Source organism: Macaca fascicularis, chromosome 3 (genome assembly GCF_037993035.2).
Source record: "Macaca fascicularis isolate 582-1 chromosome 3, T2T-MFA8v1.1".
NCBI classification, from domain to species: Eukaryota; Metazoa; Chordata; class Mammalia; order Primates; family Cercopithecidae; genus Macaca; species Macaca fascicularis.
The window spans coordinates 196,937,665-196,956,978 of NC_088377.1; the positions used below are offsets into that span (position 1 = coordinate 196,937,665).

A 19,314-nucleotide genomic window follows, 5' to 3' on the forward strand; every position below is an offset into this window, starting at 1 on the left:
GCCTCGGTCTCCCAAAGTGCTGGGATTACAGGTGTGAGCCACTGCACCCGACCCACAGCTTCTTAAGTGTGTGTGTTGAAGGTAAATTTTTTGAGACTGAGACTGCTCAGTTTGAAGGAATTTTTAATTTTCACAACTTGATTGGTGGTTTGGTTGGGTTCAGAATTTTAGGTTTGAGTTCCTTTTTGTAAGATTTTTGGCGGTATTGCTGTGTTTTCTGGCACCCAGATCTGTTCTTGAGAAGTCTGAGGACATTCTGATTCCGAATCATTTTTATGTGACCTTTTTTCATTTTAGAAGTTTTTAACAACATTTTCTCCCCTTTGTTTGACATTTCATCCCTTACACTTAAACTCAGCCGTTTAGAAGGCTGTATGGCTAGGCTGGGAGGTGGAGATTGTAGTGAGCCAAGATTGCGCTACTGCACTCCAGCCTGGGCAACAGAGGGAAACTCTGTCTTACCAAAAAAAAAAAAAAAAAAAAAAAGAGGGTCTAGGTTCCTGGGAAAAGAAATGAGTGTCAGTTTCTGTAGATTTTAAGTCATAATGGGAACATCCAGGAGGCTGAGCTCAGCTCATGTGTCTCTTCCTGGCTACCCAGGTTGATAGAGCAAGCCTTTATAACCTGTAATAGAAGGGGTTCTATCTTGTATCAAGCAAGACTTCTGTTATGATTAATTTTTAAACCCTGAATGAAGAAAGTTCGTTGAAAGACAAACAAATGACCAATGAGCACTATACTTCATAAACAAAAAGTTCATTTTAGGGAGAACCTGTCCTGCGGCCCATGTAACAACATAAGAGATTTTTAAGACAGTGACTACAAATTATTTCTAAAGCAACATGGTATAGGAATGCTTTCTGAAAATTTGGCTTGGCTGCTCAGAACTTAATAGTTATACTGTAAGGCTCATATGTTCACTTAGAAAGTTATTGAACATCACCTGATTTCTAGTTAATATTTAAATAAAGGATCTGGATTTCTTCATCTATAAAATAAGGAATTTTGACTACTAGTGATTTGAACTAGGAACATACTATACATGAGTGTGATACTGAGGAGAAAGAAAGTTGAGAACTTTTGGGATACAAAGGTCAGCAAACTTTTTCTGTGAAGGGTCAAATAGTAAATATTTTAGGCTTGCAGGGCAGATGGGTTTTGTTGGAAGCACTGAACTCTGCCATTTACCTCGAAAGCAGCCATGGACATAGACAATATATGCCTAAATTGGAATAGCTATGTTCCATTAAAAGCTTATTTACATAGATGGGTGGTAGCTAAATTTGGGCAGAAACAGGTGGCAGGCCCTGCTTGGCCCATGGGCTTTGGTTTGCTGACCCTTAGATTAGATAATTGCTAGAACTCTATCGCAAGCTAATAGTCTATATGGTGTCTAATCCAAGTCCAGGATTCTGGAAAAGAAGAAGAAATAGAATGGTAAGTAAAAGTTTGTAACTGTAGATGTCTAATTGCTGCATGATAGAGAATTATGGAAATTTGGTGGATATCTTCAGTCTTGAAGGAAAATTGATTCCCCTGTTAAAATGGAATGTCTTGTACAATGTTTAGCCCTTAGAAGGAGATTTTCCAGGTAAGGAGGGCATTGACCTCTTTCGTTTTGCTCAGTTAATCTTTTACTCCTTGGCTTTCATGGATACGCTGTTTTTCCTTTAAAGTTCTGGACTAATGTGGACACATTTCTTCTTGGTTTATATTTAGTGTGACTGCTATGAACTGGAACTTTAAAAAGGATTTGTCTGTATTCTAAAGAAAAACAGGGAAATGACTCAGAATATATTAAGAATACAAAGAGGCTGTACAGGGTTCTTGTGCTAGCTTGCCCTATAAATTTTGAGTCATTATTTCACTTAGCGCAATGTCTTCAGGGTTCATCAGTGTTGTAGCGTGTGTCAGAACTTCCTTTTTAAGGCTAAATAATATTCCAATATGTATCTATGCTACTTTTTTTTTTTTTTTAAATCATATATCCTTCAATAGACTGTTGAGTTGCTTCCACCTTTTGGGTATTGTAAGTAATACTAATGTGAGCCTGAGTATATTAATACGTCTTCAAGTGTCTGTTTTTAGTTCTTTAGAGTGTATACCCAGAAATGGAATTGTCACACCAGTCCTTGGATTTAGGGGCCAGTCTTAATCCAGAATGACTTCGTTTTAACTAATTACCTCTGCATAGATTCTATTTCTAAATAAGGCCACATTCTAAGGTTCAGGTGGACATGCCCTTTTGGGGGGTGCTGTGGTATGATTAAAAAATGAATATTTTTTTCTGCCCTGGTTCCCTGGGCAGAACTTTGGAAACCCTTTGAATTTACTATCTTTTCTATGCTAATGAGATGGCTTATAGCAGGGGTGGGGGCCCTAGATAGCTTTGGGGTGGGGGCTTGTCAGAAAAACTAACCCCATGTTAAGAGGGTTAGAATGTTCAGCCTCAACCCCCAGCCTCCCTCGAGGGGAGAGGGGCTGAAGATTGGTTGTAATCACCATTAGTCAGTGTAATCGTTGGGTTTAGGGAACTTCTGAGTTGGTGAGCACCTCCTCGTGCTAGGAGGGTGGTGCACCCTGACCCCTCAGACTAGCCCTGTGTTGCTCTTCATCTGGCTCTTCATTTGTATCCTTTATAATAAACTGTAATAGTAAGTACAGTGTTTTCTTGAGTCCTGTGAATTGTTATAGTAATAGCAATGGGTGGAGGTGTGATAACCCCAGCATTTCTAGACTTTAGCCAGGGATAAGTGTGAGTAGCCTGGGCACCTCGTTGCAGTTGGCATCTGAAGTGGGACAGCTTTGTGAAACTGAGTCCTTAATCTGTGGGGCCTGCCCTAACTCCAGATGATTAGTGTTAGGGTTGAGTGGAATTGTTGGTGTTGCAGTATGATTGTGCAATTTAGTACAGTCAGCAAGTCAAACTTTTAAAAAATATTGCAAAAGATGGCTGAGTGAAGTGTAATAATACAAATGCAGCATTTTAAAAACCAAACTAATTAACTTCTACCCCACCCTCAAACAAATCAGCACATGTATCCGTCAATCCACAGCTAATATTCCAGTTTCAAAATGCTGATGTTTTCATTGACTTCTCCTTCCTTGTTATTTTCAGTCAGTCAACATGCCTTGGAATTTCTAAATTGACAGTTTCTAGTTCATGAATTTGTCTTATTCTCCCCTCTGTTTCTGTGCTGCGATGCTCACCACATTTTTTTTCCCTTAATGGTTGGTTTTTATTTTGTTTTACCATTGTTTATGTTTTAGCGATTAGTTAGTTCTTGCTTCTTGCTACTAGATTACCCTTTCTAAACTGGGGTTGTGTTGCATATGAAGTATAGCTTTCTCACGTTGCTTTTCTAATGATGCCCCAAATCTTTACCACCTTTTCTTTCTGACTACTTCTGTCAATGAGTATGTCAACTTACCTGAACTCCTCGCTGTGCTCTAGGCTCGTGAGCACTTCTTAGCCTCTGTGCTGTTATTTCCCTGGAATGCCCATCTACTTGACAAAAATATAGTCATTGTGAGCCTTCATCTCAGTTATTACCTAGTGTGTCAAACCAGACTTGATTTCCCCATCCGTCATCACTTTGTTTGTATTTTTTGTTTTGGAATCTTTACTCAAATTTCAGTCATTCCGTTAATTTAAATTCATTTGCTTTTTTGCTGTTAAATTTACATAATGTGAAATTTAATACTTCATTAAAAATATTATATGTTGTCCTGTTTTAATAATTTTATTTGTCCACACATTATGTGTTCACCTGTGTGCGCGGATAAACATTGGTGGTGATGTTCTCCTAGTTGTACAATTGTTTTTATCAGAGAAATTTGGGATGATTTTAATATCTTTGTACTTTTAGGTATTGCAATAATATTTCATAATGATCATGTATTAGTCTAGTATAGATAATCAAGCTATTACGTTAATAAATGAGTGTTTTAAAAGTTTAAGGAAGAATAAAGAGGACCATAAATCCATAATTAATTCTTTGTGAAGAGATAACTACCATTATAGCAGTTTGGCTTATATCCTGGGCACACGTGTACACATACATTTTACGTACACAGTGGCCATACCATATTGTATGATCCCCTCCATGATATTATTGGGGGTATTTTTTCATGTCAGGAAACATAGTTTGACTTTAAAATTCTTATTACTGCCTAATGTGTAACTACATGCTTGTACTTTTATTTGACCTCTCTGCTCTGACTTTTTTTGTTGGGCATTTGGTTTATTTCTACTTTTTCCTATTAATAGAACACTTCTTGATGAACATCCTTGTACATACTACCTTTGTTCACTCAATGATGAACAGTATTTCTCAAAGTCTTGGGAGTCCCCAAGACTGTTTCAGAGTGTCTGTGAAGTCAAACTATTTTCATAATGGTATTAAGGCAGTTTGCCTTTTTTTACCGTGCTGACATTTGCATCAGTGTTGCAAAAGTAATGGTGGGTACATTCTCTGGTGGTTTAACGTTAAGGCAGTGGCAAGTATTTAATTAAATCTTGATCCTAGAGTGCATTTAAAAAATATTTGTGACAAATAGGAAACATATGCATAAAGGACTTCTGTTTCGTCATGAAGTATAACAGTTGTCTTCAGGAAAAATTCCTGTCCAGCTGGCAGGGTAGTGTGCACCTGTATTCTCAGCGATTTGGAGGCTGAGGCAGGAAGATCACTTGAATCCAGGAGTTCAGTCCAGTCTGGGTAACATTGCAAGACCCCGTCTCTTAAAAAAAAAAAAAAAAGGTACTTGTTCAACTTAATAGTGAGGTGCGCTGGCTTTTCTTATTTCTTCTGTAGAATATCATTTTTACTTGAAAGGACAATTGACAGACTGTGGTTATTCAGATTTTTGTGCTTGGCAGATAGATTCTTGAAAATGAAGTGAGCCTGTCACTTCTAGTAAAACAGTGTACGTTATTTGTTGCCAATGATAACATGTAAGTTTTCAGACAAAAATGAGAATTTTGGAATACTTGTATTTGATACTGTGAGGTTGAGAACTTCCCAGCACTTGAAGACTTTCCTGATGAGATTGGTGATGTTATTAACCAGTGTGATTTTTTATATTGGATAATGAAATGTGTTAGCATTTGGAGTACTACATGAATCAGGGAACCAGTGTTTTCAAAATGACCACTGCATGGTGGCACAAAATCATGGTTAAAGGTCCAATGACAGTGCAAGACATGCTTGTTCTTTAACATAAGAGGGTATGAAATATTCATTGCTGTGGCTTCAGATTCTGCATTGCAGCTGACCTTTAAGAAATGGCCACTTTTTGATTATTAGTGTAGTATCAAAGAAGAATATCTGAAATTGTTTGAAAAGACAAAGTACTTCTTTTTACAACCATGTATCTATTTGGAGTCGGATTTCTTTCATGTATTTCAGTCAAAAAATATATCGAATGAGACTTGTTTCAGGAAAAATTATATATATATCACAGGAGATTGAATGCAGAAGCAGATAGAATTCAGCTGTTTTCTATAAAGTCAGATGTTAAAGAGTTTTGGAAAACTGTAAAAAATATTTGTTTTATAGACTTTTTGTCATTAAAATATGTCGCATTAACATGTAATACTGGTTTGTTTCTTAAGTTTTACTCTATTCTCTTTAAAATTATAGTCAACCCAGTTTGTACCAGCTGACTCTTACCTCATTTCCCGTCTTCTTTACCCTCCTGCTCTAGTCTTTTCCAATAAAGGCCTTAAGTTACGTACCATATATTAGTTTATTGGGATTACTGTTTGTCTTTTCTTACTAGAATGTAACCTACACAGGGTGAAGATTTTTTTTTTTTGGTATGTCAGGTGTCTAGAACAGTGCCTGGCATATATTACGTGGTCAAGAAATAGTTGTTGAGTGAAGGATACAGGTTTCACGACCCTTCAGTTCTATTCATATTTTCTGCTTATCTTGCATTCTCCGATTTTGGAATGATTTCAACAGCCACTTTCCTTAGCTGTTTTATGGTGTCTCTCCTTTGGGAAAATACTTTAATTATTTTTGATGATCCTGGCCTCTAATTTTGGCTTTTGTGGATTTAACTCTGAAATTTCCAGAAAGTGCTGTGTAGCACGATGGCAGTTAAATTTCCTTCCGGAGGTCCTGCACTGACGCACAGTGTGAGATGAACACAGGGATTCCTAACCCTAGCTGTCCGTCAGAATTAGTGGGAGCTTTAAAAAGCAGAAAGAGCCCAGAATCAAAAATCAGTGAGGAGGCCAGAGATTATGTACTTGCTACAAGGTTTCTAGGTGATTGCTATTAGCTAACCTGGCAAAAAGATGTTCTAATTTCAGCGGAATTGGATGCTGTTTTTTTTCCTCCTTTTTTCTTGTTTTGGTCTCACTATTTTGGCCAGGCTGGAGTGCAGTGGCCATGCACAGGCATGAGCATGGCACACTACAGCTTCAAATTTCTGACCTCAAGCAGTCCTCCCTTCTCAGGCTCCGAAGTAGCTAGGGCAACAGGCTCCAGCCACTGTACCCAGTAGATGCTCTAATTAATTAGCAATGGCTGCCATGGATGATTGTGATTAAGTACTATTTCCTTCGCTGTGTCTTAATGAGAAAAAAGCCACAAGCCAAATTTTTAGCTTATAAAATATTGGGACTTTGGTTATGTTTTCATGGATAGAGAATGCTCCTTGTTTTCATGAAGCATGACTTTTGATGTTTTTAAATTGATTAGAACTATTTTTTGGCCTAACATGTATCAGGGACAGTGCATCCTGTACATTTAAAAATAATGTATATTTTGCACTTATTGGTCCAAGTACCCTGTATTTGTTAGTTCTAATTGATTTATAGTATTTGAGTCCTCTGTATCCTTATTAATCTTTTACCTGGATTTCATATTGGTTGAGAGTAGGGTGTTGAATTCTCGATAAGTATTAATGTAGAGCAGTCTCTTTCTCCCTTCATTTTTGTCAGCATTTGCTACATGAATTTTGGTGTTCTGTTTCAGTGCATATATGTTTATAATTGTTATATCTTGATGAATTGACCCTTTGGTTGGTATACAGTATTCTTTCTTTTTGAAACAATTTTGAATTTAAAAATCTATTTTATCTGATACTAGTGTAACTGCCAGTTGCCTTTTGGTTACTATTTGCATGAAATATCTTTTCCCATCATTTCACTTTCAATTTATTAGTGTCTTTGGGTCTAAAGTGAGTCTCTAATAGGCAGCATATAGTTGGATTTTTTTTTTGAGACGGAGTCTCACTCTGTTGCCCAGGCTGGAGTGCAGTGGTGTGATCTCAGCCCACTGCAACCTCTGCCTCCCGGGTTCAAGCGATTCTCCTGCCTCAACCTCCTGAGTAGCTGGGTTTATAGGCACGCGCCACCAAGCCTGGCTAATTTTTATATTTTTAGTAGAGACGGGGTTTCACCATCTTGGTCAGGTTGGTCTCAAACTCCTGACCTCGTGATCCACCGGCGTTGGCCTCCCAAAGTGCTGGGATTATAGGCGAGAGCCACCGCACCTGGCTGTTTGTTTGTTTTTAATCCACTCTGCCAGTCTGTGATGTGACAGAAGATAGTCAAGTGGGAAATGCCAGATGCCGGTCCTTCCAGTGGAACAAGTATTGACCTGGCAAGAACTGTTGGGAGCAACCGTTTTGGAACTTTGGAACCTAACATTGGTTTTCATCACTGATGAGCTGGTACAGAGGTTCTCTCTGTTATTTTCATCCCCCTCCGCTGAAGCAGTTTCTCTTTCGGCTTTGTTCATTTTTCCTTTTTATTGGATGCAGGCATTTAAGGAAATCTGCCAGGTCACTAGTTGATTAGGGAGATAACAGAAGAGAGACTTCAGTGACCACACTTAAGAAGGAATATAATAAATAGTAGTTTTAAAAAGCCATTAAACAGATGGACAGCAACCTTCATTGTGTAACAGCAGCAACTCTGGGGAAGAATCTGGTTTCTAGAGTTACTACATTGCAATGTACAAAATATCCAGTTTTAAATAGTAAATAGTAAATAAAATATTACATTGTATACAAAGAAGCCTGAAAGTATGGCACATTCATAGGAGAAAAAGAAATAGAGGCCGGGCGCGGTGGCTCAAGCCTGTAATCCCAGCACTTTGGGAGGCCGAGACGGGCAAATCACGAGGTCAGGAGATCGAGACCATCCTGGCTAACCCGGTGAAACCCCATCTCTACTAAAAATACAAAAAACTAGCCGGGCGAGGTGGCGGGCGCCTGTAGTCCCAGCTACTCGGGAGGCTGAGGCAGGAGAATGGCGTAAACCCGGGAGGCGGAGTTTGCAGTGAGCTGAGATCCGGCCACTGCACTCCAGCCTGGGCGACAGAGCGAGACTCCGTCTCAAAAAAAAAGAAATAGAAACCACCCACAAGGATACCCAGACATTGGATTTACTAGACAGATGCTTTAACCTTCTTAAATACGCTTAAAGTGCTTTAGGAAACTGTGAACCAAAAAACTAAAGGAAATCTGGAGAGTGATATATGAAGAAGTAGAGAATATTAATAAAGAAATTATTAGAAGGAAACAACTTCTAGAACTCAAAAGTACAGTAGCTAAAGTAAGCTCTTTAGAGAGGATCAATAGCAGATTTGAGCAAGCAGAAGAATCAGCAAACTTGAAGGTCAATTGAGATGATCCCGTTGGAAGAGCAGAATGATAATACGTAAAAATGAACAGAGTCTAAAAGACCTATGGGACACCACCAAGTGTACTTATATACACATAGGAGACCCACAAGAGCAAGAAATTGACAGAAAAAAAATTTGAGGAAATAATGGCTTAAAATTGCCAAATTCATAAACAAATATATAGATAAAAGATAGAATCTGTACATCTAAGTATACCACACACTGGATATATTAAAACAACAGAAATTTATTCACAGGTCAGGAGACCAGAAGTCCATATTAATGTACCAGCAGGGCCACACTCCCGGTGAAGCCTCTAGGGGAGAATCCTTTGCCTCTTCCAGCTTTTGGTGGCTTCCTGCATTCCTTGGCTTATGGCAGCATAACTCAAGTCTTTGGCTTCACATGACCTTTCTCCTCTGTGTGTGTCTGTTTGTACCCAAATCTCTGTTTCCTTATGTAGATATCAGTCATCATTGAATTTAGTGCCCTCTTTAATATCCAGTGTGATCTCATCCTAACTTGATTACGCCTGTAAATAGCTTTTTAAGTTTTAGAGACAGGGGCTTGCTCTTTTGCCCAGGCTAGACTATAGTGAGTCAGTCATAGCTGACTATACCCTCTGCCTCCTGGGCTCAAGCAGTCCTCCCACTGCAACCTCCTGAATGGCTGAGACTGCAGGTGTACACCACCACACCCAACTAATTTTTAAAGTTTTTTTGTAGAGATAGGATCTGGATATATTGCCCAGGCTGGTCTTGAACTCCTGGCCTCAAGCGACTACCTTGGCCTCCCTAAGTTTTGGGATTACAGGCATGAGTCATTATGCTTTGCCTTGTTTCTAAATAAAATCACATTCACAGGTGGCAGAAGGAGTGGTAAGACTTAAGCGTGTATTTTTTCGGGGGGACACAATTCAACAGTTAGAAGCAATTCTGCTATAAACAAATTTCTTCCTGTTTTGTTCATGTGTGAATGTCTTTATTTCACCTTAATTTTTGAAAGATCGTGTTGGTGGATTTAGGTCTCTTTCTTTGAGCACTTTGAATAGGTCATCTAGCTAAGTAGCCTCTGGCTACTTCCGTTTTGACGGAGAAACAACTATTGCAGTTCCGTTGTAGGTGATGAGTCATTTTTGTTTTGGTGCTCTCAAGGTTTTTTTCCTGTGTCTTTGGCTTTGAAACATTTTGACTATGTTGCGTGTGTTTGTGAATCTCTGAGTTTATTATCGTTTGAGTTTGTCAAGCCTTCTGGATGTGTAGATATTTTCCAGTACATTTTGGAAGTGGTCAGCCATTATTTCTTTGAGTATTTTTTCCTACTCCTGTCTGTCCTCTCCTTCTGGTGCTCCCATTACACATATATTGTTGTGCCTCCTAATGGCCCCACATTTCTTTGAGGCTGGGTTCAGTTTTCATTTTCTGATTTCTGTTCTTTGGATTATGTCATCTCTGTTGATCTGTTTTCAAGTTTACTAATTCTTCTGCCAGTTCACATCTACTGAGCCCCTCTAATGAATTCATTTCAGTTATTTTTCAATTTCAGAATTTCTATTTGGTTTTTAAAAATAATTTCTGTCTCTTCCTGTGTCTCTGTGTGTGTGTGTGTATGTTTTTTTTTTTTTGAAACGGAGTCTCACTTTGTCGCCAGCTGGAATGCAGTGGTGCAATCTCCGCTCACTGCAATCTCCACCTCCCCGGTTCAAGCCATTCTCCCGCCTCAGCCTCCCGAGTAGCTGGGATTACAGGCACACATCACCACACCCACCTAATTTTTGTATTTTTAGTAGAGACAGGTTTCATCGTGTTGGCCAGCATGGTCTTGATCTCTTGACCTCGTGATCCCCCTGCCTTGGCCTCCCAAAGGGTTTTTTTTTTTTTTTTTTTTTTTTTAAGACAGAGTCTTGCTCTGTGGCCCAGGCTGGAGTGCAGTGGTGTGGTCTCAGCTCATTGCAACCTCTGCCTCTTGGGTTCAAGCAATTCTCTTGCCTCAGCCTCCCGAGTAGCTGGGATTACAGGTGTGTGCCAGTACATCTGGCTAATTTTTGTATTTTTAGTAGAGATGGAGTTTTGTCATGTTGGCCAGGCTGGTCTTGAACTCCTGACCTCAAGTGATCCACCTGCCTTGGCCTCCCAAAGTACTGGGATTACAGGTGTGAGCCACTGCGCCTGGCCTCTTTATTCATATTCTTTATTTGACCTGACACTGTCATCATGTTTTCTTTTGGTTTTTTGATCGTGGTTTCATTTAATTCTTTGAACATATTTATAATGGCTACTTACAGATCTTTTTCTGTGAAATCTGACGCCTGGTCCTCTCACATGGAGTTTATGTTGCCTGCTTTTTGTTGTCGTTGGATTATAGGTTATACTTTCTTGTTTCTTCCATATCTTGTAATTTTTTGTTGAAGTCTGGGCATTTTAGATAATACGTCGTAGCAACTCTGGGTGCTGGTCTCCCTGTTTTCCCACACCTGGGCTTATTACTGTTATTTGCTTCTTTATTCCTTTGTTGATTGGCTGGGGTATTTTAATGAAGTGTTCACCCCTCCCTGGAAGCTTTTGATGTTGCTCTGCAGTGACCACAGCCTTGGGCATGCACAGTTACCCTGGGATGGTTGTCATGGCTTTTATTGTCTCTCTCTGAGTACACTTTCTGTAATGCTCTGGGGCATAAATTGCTTTATAAATTGAGCCCATCACATTCAGGCTCCTTTGAATGGATAGTGTCCATGTTAGTGTTTGAGATTTGTTCTGACCCAAGCAGAGGCCCTGCTCACCTGTCTGTGTCCCCATTTCTCTCCAGCACAGCAGCTCATCTACATTCTGGCCATATTTCCAGCTGCTTTTACCACTCTCTTCCCAATTAGCTCTCACCAGAACTCTCCCTCACTGTTGCTAGGAGCACTGTTTGACTTGAAGTCAGTTTCTTTGGAGAGTTTTGGAGCACTCTGGTTCTAAATGTCTGCTTCCTCACCCCCCACCTCCCTGAGCCACAGCACTTGTGCTGTGGCTGTGGACAGTGGTGTAGCAGTCTTTGGGTGATACCCTTGCCTTAGGAGCTGAGTGCCTGGGAACTGGGGGAAGGCAGCAGCCCCAGGTCTCCTCAACTTGACTTTCTTGGTGTGGGACCCCCAGTCCTTGACCCAGGGCAGGGGTTCTCTGGGCCCAGCAGTGTCTGTCCCATGAATGGGACCTGAGTGGAAGAAAGGAGCCCATCCCTCTTGCTCACACTCACCCAGAACTCAGCCCTCAGCAACGGGTAGGTGGGGGTGGGATGTGAAATGCGGAGGTCCTTGTCCTCCAGCTGGGAGCTGAGTGGGGAGGGAGGGTGTCCTGTGTTCTTGGTTGCACTGGTCTCGAGTGGAATCTTAGCGTTACCGTTTCGAGGATGAAGAGGGGTGGGTCCTGGTTTAAAACCCATTAATTCTTGCTTCCATTCTTGGCAAATTTTTGGTAGATTTGTGGAATAAGTGTCTTTTCATTTGTTGTATGTCTTTAGAATTATTCTTAGAGACTCTAAGTGGTTATTATATAAAACAGTTTTCACCAGGCTCACAGAGAGAGGACCCATGGAGTTCCTCGTTCTGTCATGTTGGAAGTGGAACTTCTTGAGGCTACTAATTCTTTAATGTCTTTAATTCTTGGATTTTCTTTTCTTTCTGCTTCTTTTTTTTTTTTTTTTTTTTTTATGTTAAAGCCCTCGTTCTGTTTGGTAGTTAGTTGTATTAGGCCATTCTCACAGGGCTATAAAGAAATACTGGAGACTGGGTAATTCGTAAAGAAGAGAAGTTTAATTGGCTTATGGTTCTGTAGGCTGTACAGGTGTGGCGTCAGTGCCTGCTCAGTTTGTGGGGAGGCCTCAGGGAGCTTTTACTCATGGTGGAAGGCCAAGCAGGAGCAGGCACTTACCTTACGTGGCAAAAGAAGGAGCAAGAGAGTGAGCGGAGGTAGGGAGGGGTGCCACACTGTACAACAACCAAATCTCCAGAGAGCTCACTGGCTATGGTGAGGACAGCAGCAAGCCATGCCGAATCTGCCCCCAGGACCCAAATGCCTCCCACCAGGCCCCACCTCCAACACTGGGGATTACAGTTCAACATGAGATTTGGCAGGGACGTATATTCAAACTATATCAGTAGTGTTTGGTAAGAGTAGATATATTACTTCGGTAGAACTTGGTTGATTTCCAGCTCCAGGCTGGGAAAAGTCTGAGGCTTTATATCATCTGGCCCTCCCTACCCCAACCACCTACCCCTAGGGTAGACTCTTTCTGGGGAGACAGATCTGTGTGCTGCTGTCTCTCCAATTTCTTTGCTTGTGTGTATGTCTGAGATGAAAACCTTTAATTTCAATTCTTTGTTTACTAGGAATAAAAATAACTTTGTCAGGTGCCACCCATTTGTCAGTTCTTGTATTTTAAAATACATTGTCAAATTTAATGTTCCAGCAAATTTATGAAGTAGACAATAGCTTCATTTTTACAGAAAAAGAAACAGGCCTCTAAAGGGCTCTGCTCTTCATTGCTCTTTCTTCACTGTCCATTTCAGTAGCCACTTGTCACACGTGGCACCAAGCACTTGGAATGTGGCTTGTTCACACTGAGATGTGAGATGTGCTGTGTGTGCAAAATGCGCATTTAGTATGGAAAAAATGTAAAATATGCTGTTAATATTTTCTGTATTGATTACACACTATGATTTTATTTATGTATTTTTTTATATATATATATATTTACATGTATATTTATATACACACTTTTTTTATGGAGACAGAATCTCCCTCTGTCACCCAGGCTGGAGTGCAGTGGTGCGATCTCGGCTCACTGCAACTTTTGCCTCCTGGTTCAAGTGATTCTCGTGCCTCAGCCTCCCAAGTAGCTGGGATAGCTGGGACTACAGACGTGCACCTCCATGCCTGGCTAATTTTTTTTTTTTTTTTGTATTTTTTTAGTAGAGATGGAGTTTTGCTGTGTTGGACAGGCTGGTCTCAAACTCCTGACCTCAAGTGATCCATCCGCCTCAGCCTCCCAAAGTGCTGGGATTACAGGCATGAGCCACCACACCTGGCCATACGTACTGTGATAATATTTTGGATATACTATGTGAAATAAAATGTATTGTTAAAATATGGCCTGTTAAAGTTTCATCTATTTCTCTTTACCTTTTATAAATGTAGCTACTAGAAAACCTGGAATTAGGTGTGTGCTTATACTTTCGTTGCTTAGCACGTCCTGCATAATCTCTGTTTTGCTTAAGTGGAATCTTAGCTTTCCATGATTTGGAAAAGTGTGACAATTACAAAAAGTATTGTAAAAGTCTCCAACTTTTTAGCACATCACATTTTTTTTACGCAGTAAAAAAACACTCAAAACCCATTTTATTAAAAAAAAAAAACACTTTAATAACATTTGTGGTTTTTTTTTGGAAAACCTATTAGTGATTTTTCATGTCCAACAATATTCAGTGAATTGGTTTTCTTGGATAGCTTTGTGTTTTTTAAGATGTTTCATTATTGAAAATGGCTAAAGTGTTTATGACAGTTATATATGAAACTTTTGTAATTTGAAATGTCAAGTCAGGAATCTTTAAAAAAGTTGTTTTAGTGTTTGAATTATTTGCATTGTATCTATTTTAACTTAGTAAAACTGACTTCAATGGACTGTTCTCATAGATGATGACTTTGACCAGTTTGATAAGCCTGGCGCGGAACGGTCGTGGAGAAGAAGAGCTGCTGATGAGGACTGGGACAGGTACGTGCCCCCTGTGCTTCACCTGACTGCCCGTGCCGATCTCTGTCATTCTAACCCTTGGCTCCCGAGGGGTCTTTACTGAACACGGCACCTTGACTACCTGGTGCTCTCTCTTGAGTGGGGCTGTCCCTCCTGGGCTAAAGTGAAGCTTCTCCATGCAGAAGGCTGACGTGGGCTCCTGTTCCAGGCCTGTGTTGTATGGAGGGCTGCCAACAGATCATAGGTCTTCTGTCCTTTTTCTTTGTTTTTGTACAGTGATGATACTGACTGTGGACACCCAGAGCCATTACTGGAGTGGCCTTGTGCCAGAGTTCCTCAAGCTCTACTTTGTACTGAATATCTGGCTACACTTTAATGTTTTTTCCATTCTAATATGTGTAGATGGTATTTCACTAATTTTAATTTTCATGTTCCTGGTTACCAGTGAAGATGAAGGTACCTGTTTAGGAATGGATGAAAATGACCTGTTTAGGAATACACACAAACACAGTTTAAAAATCCACAGTAATGACAGATGGTAGTTTGATAGAGTGGTCACCTCTGGCAAGGAGTTATAATAGAGGTTAGAGGTGTGTTCTGGGAGAAACACAGTGTGGGCTTAATCTGGGTGCTGGGGCTGAGAAATGTTGGTTGTTATTTATAACTTTTTTAACATCTTAAATACTGTGTTGAGAAAATGTAACAATTACTTTGAAGCTGCAGTCAATTTGAAAACGGCAGTGTCACATCTAGAAGTTTTATAGAATAATCTACCTTGAGAACTATGAGGCCCTTACAGTCCACATAAAGCTGATTGCTCTTCAGTGACTCATGCAGTGTATTAGTATTCTCCAGAGCAGCAGAACCAAAAGAATATATACAGAAAGATTCATTATGAAGGACTGGCTCGTGTGATTATGGAGACTGAGAAGTTACACGGTCTGTAGAGTGGTGTATTTCCAGTCTGGGCCCAGTGGCCTGTGAACCAGGGGAGCCAGTGATGGAAGTCCCTGTCTGAGCCTGGAGGCCTGAGAACCAGGAGCAGCCATGTCTGAGGGCAGACGATGGCTCAAGAAAAGGGTGAATTTGCCCAACTCCAACTTTTTGGGTAATGTCTGCCCACATTGGTGAGGATGGATTTCTTTACTCAGTCTATGGATTCATCACTAATCAGCTCTGGAAGCACCCTCATGGACTTTCACAGAAATAATGTTTTGTTAGGTAGCTGGACACCTCTTGTCCCAGTCAAGCTGACGCACAAAATCAGCCAGCATGCATTCTAAAAATCAAATAGTGCTTAAAAATGAAGTGTTTCCTAGAAAAGAAATGGTCTTACTAGTAAGTACTAAAGCTAGTTTTGACTAAAAAACTGTGATGGTGAGCTGAATAAAATATTAAGTGGGTCTTTTAGTAGCTTACTCATTATTTGGAGTTCCTCTTTGAATGGTGTGTTCATATCTGTTTGTTTTTCTTTTGGATTGTCTTTTGCTTATTGATTTTAGGGACTGTTTATATTATACTTACTGGAAATTTATTTTTATTGTTTATAGATATCTCCTCCCAGTCTGTGGCATGTCTTTCCTTAAAAAATAGTCTTTAACTAGATTTTTGAAAAGAATACAGTCAAGTGTATAATATTTTTCCTTATAGTTTTTTATTCTTTTTATTAAAACATGAAAGAAATGTATTTGGAAACTCTTTTCAGACTTCCAAGAAAGTTGTAAGAATAATACAGAAACTCCCACTTAACCTTCTCTTACACTCATGAGGTGCTTTTTGTCAACTGATGTTGTTATTTTAATTCTTTACATACATGGATATACTGTATATGTAAAATTTTCTTTCCTGTACTATTTGACAGTAGGTTGCAGGCGTCATGCCACTTCCGAATGCTTCAGTATTGTTTAGCATGTATTTTCCCCAAAACAGGAACTTTCACTTATATAAATATGGTATAATTTTTAAAGTCAGGAAGTTTATCAAACATCCAGTTCTATATATGTGAGGTTTGTTGTTGTTGTTATTTTGGGGACAGGGTGTTTCTCTGTCACGCAGGTGGAGTGTAGTGGCGTGATCATAGCAAGCAGGAACTCCTGGGCTCAAGTGATGCTCCTGCCTTGGCCTCCCAGAATGCTGGGGTTACAGGCATGACCTGCCTAGTTCTATTTTTTTGTTCTAGCACACTCTGCCTAGTTCTATTTTTTGTTCTACAGTGGTTATTCAGATTTTTGTCAGTAATACTCCTACCTTGGCCTCCCAGAGTGCTGGAATTGGCGTGAGCTAGTGTGCCCTACCCAGTTTTAATTTTTTATTCTACAGTGGTTATTCAGAATGTTTTCAGTTGTCTCAATAATTTCCTTTATACCCCCCAAAAGAATTTTTTGTTCTGGTTCAAGATTCAATGCAGGATCATACATAGCATTTTTCTTTCATTGTTTCTTAATGTGGAAGAATTTTGTAGCCTGTCTTTTATGACGTTGACAGGCCATTTATTTTGGGTTTGTTGGTGTTCCGTCGTGACTGACTGTAGGCTGTGCCTTGTGGTCAAGGGTAGGTGATGTGCGGTCTCCTGAGTGCCCACTTCAGGAGGCGCAGGAAATTGGTTTGTGCTTTTTGTCCTTAAGAAATTCTTCCCTAACTTGTATTCTGGGTATCTCCTGCATGTGTCTATGATAGTTAATTTTTTTTTTAAATAGATACACAGTCTGCCTGAAATTGATTAAATTGATTGATTTTTAAGTTACTAACAAGTTCAAGCATATGTGAAAACAGACTAGTACAATGAACCCAGTGCACCATTCTCCAGTTTCACCAGTTATCAGCATGTAGCCAATCTCTTAACCATACTCTGCAACCCCCTCAAAATTTCCAGAATATATTTTTCTAAAAAATAAAGGATTTACAAATACAGCCACAATAGTTATTGTATCTTAAAAAATTCCTTATTATGTAAATATCTTAGTGTGTAAATTTCCGATTCTCTTATATTTGTGTGTGTGTCTATGTATATGTATGTAGACGCACATGTGTATATCTCCATACATATGTATACACACTTATTTTAAATGTATGTATGAGTATACTGTTACTTTCCCAGTTTGGATATGTGTCTGTGTGCTTTTTTGTGGTTGAATTGGGCCCACATGGTCATTGATGGTTGTCTTTCAAGTGTTGTTTCATATACAGGTTCTCCCCAATCTTATTTTAGTTCCATGCAATTTTTTGTTGAAGAAACAGGGTAGTGTGTCTTCTAGAATTTTCCTTTTGCTGATTGCACTCCCTGAGGTGTTTTTAGCGTGCCCTTTAACTGCTGGTGTTTTATGTGAGTTAATAGAACTCGAAGTGGATGGGATTCAGGTTTGAACTTGGGGGAGGGGCCGGGGTGTGGCAGTATAGTAAGTATTGCTTCGTTCCTCATCGGAAGCTACTTGGGGGCACGTGGTGATACCTCCCCTTTTCCTGTTACCTATGGTACTAGTACACTATTATAGTACCTAATAGTACTGTAAACCAGTTGGTTCTTCTGAGCTAGAGATTACTTAGAAAAGACAGGGTGATTGAGTCTTTCCTGTTGTTTACCACGTTTCAAACTCAGAAGTCAGCCCTAGCATCTTGCAGGGATGAGTTTTGTTTTTGAATCATTTTGAAATCATAGATTTAAATGTTGGGTTGTGTTGAATCCATTGTAGTTTAGTATCTTTATTGGTGGTTACATTGCCTGATATTTGCTGAATTGGAATTTCTTCAGGTTAGCTCCTGTGTCCATTTGACATGACTTTAGACGTCTTTGGCAGCTGTCTTGCTTTCTGCTATGATGAAACTTGTTTTGGTCATGGTGTGAGACAGTTCTAGTTTTTATTGTTTACCTTATTATGAATAGTAGTTGTCTCAGTGTTGTTTGTGAACCAACTCTTCCTTTTTTTTTTCTGAGACGGAGTCTCCCTCTGCCGCCCAGGCTGGAGTGCAGTGGCCGGATCTCAGCTCACTGCAAGCTCCGCCTCCCGGGTTCACGCCATTCTCCTGCCTCAGCCTCCCGAGTAGCTGGGACTACAGGCGCCCGCCACCTCACCCGGCTAGTTTTTTTTATGTTTTTAGTAGAGACGGGGTTTCACCGTGTTAGCCAGGATGGTCTCGATCTCCTGACCTCGTGATCCGCCCGTCTCGGCCTCCCAAAGTGCTGGGATTACAGGCTTGAGCCACCGCGCCCGGCCGAAACTTTTCCTTTTTTTATTGTCTTCAATGACATGTTTGCATCTATGAAGATTCTGCCACATGTATTTCTTTTTTGATGTTTTAAGCATAAGACAGCCTCCCTGTGTGCTGCATGACACAGAGAGAGACACTTCGAAGTTGAGCAGAGTGGGTCAGGAATTACTACGGTAAGTTTTTCTGCCGTGCTGTGCTGGTGGTGGTGGTTGGAAGAATATGATGTCATTGCTGAACCAACACCTGAAATTGTGTTTTTTTGTTTTTTTTTTTAAAGAATGTCTCGTGCCCAGGTAAGAAAGAGATGGCACACTCAAAAAGTTGTTTTTGTTTGTTTTTTTGAGACAGAGTCTGCTCTGGAGTGCAGTGGTGCGATATCAGCTCACTGCAACCTCTACCTCCCAGGTTCAAGCGATTCTCATGCCTCAGTCTCCCGAGTAGCTGGGATTACAGGCATGTGCTACTGTGCCTGGCTAATTTTTATATTTTTAGTAGAGAAGGGATTTCGCCGTGTTGGCCAGGCTGGTCTTGAACTCTCCTGGCCTCAGGTGATCCAATCGCCTCAGCCTCCCAAAGTGTTGAGAATACGAGATTACGGGCGTGAGCTACCACGCCCGGCCCAAAAAGTTTTAACTGAAGAAATTTAATGAAGGGTCTATTTACAGGGCAGGGTTAAAGAACTAATGAGTTCACTTCCATCCAGGGAGTACCAGTTCCTACCCCGGCCTTGTGG

The 19,314-nt window shown here is 40.2% G+C and overlaps 1 protein-coding gene across 12 annotated transcripts in view; it reads left to right on the forward strand.

Moving 5' to 3' along the window:
- The window catches only part of RBM33 (RNA binding motif protein 33), a 134,029-nt gene that overhangs the window by 6,563 nt on the left and 108,152 nt on the right, over positions 1–19,314 (forward strand). For all 12 annotated transcript variants that reach the window (XM_045388069.3, XM_074036458.1, XM_005551263.5 and 9 more), the window contains one exon: positions 14,318–14,396. In XM_045388069.3, coding sequence (XP_045244004.1) covers positions 14,318–14,396 — 79 coding nt within the window. The remainder of the gene's footprint in view (positions 1–14,317; positions 14,397–19,314) is intronic.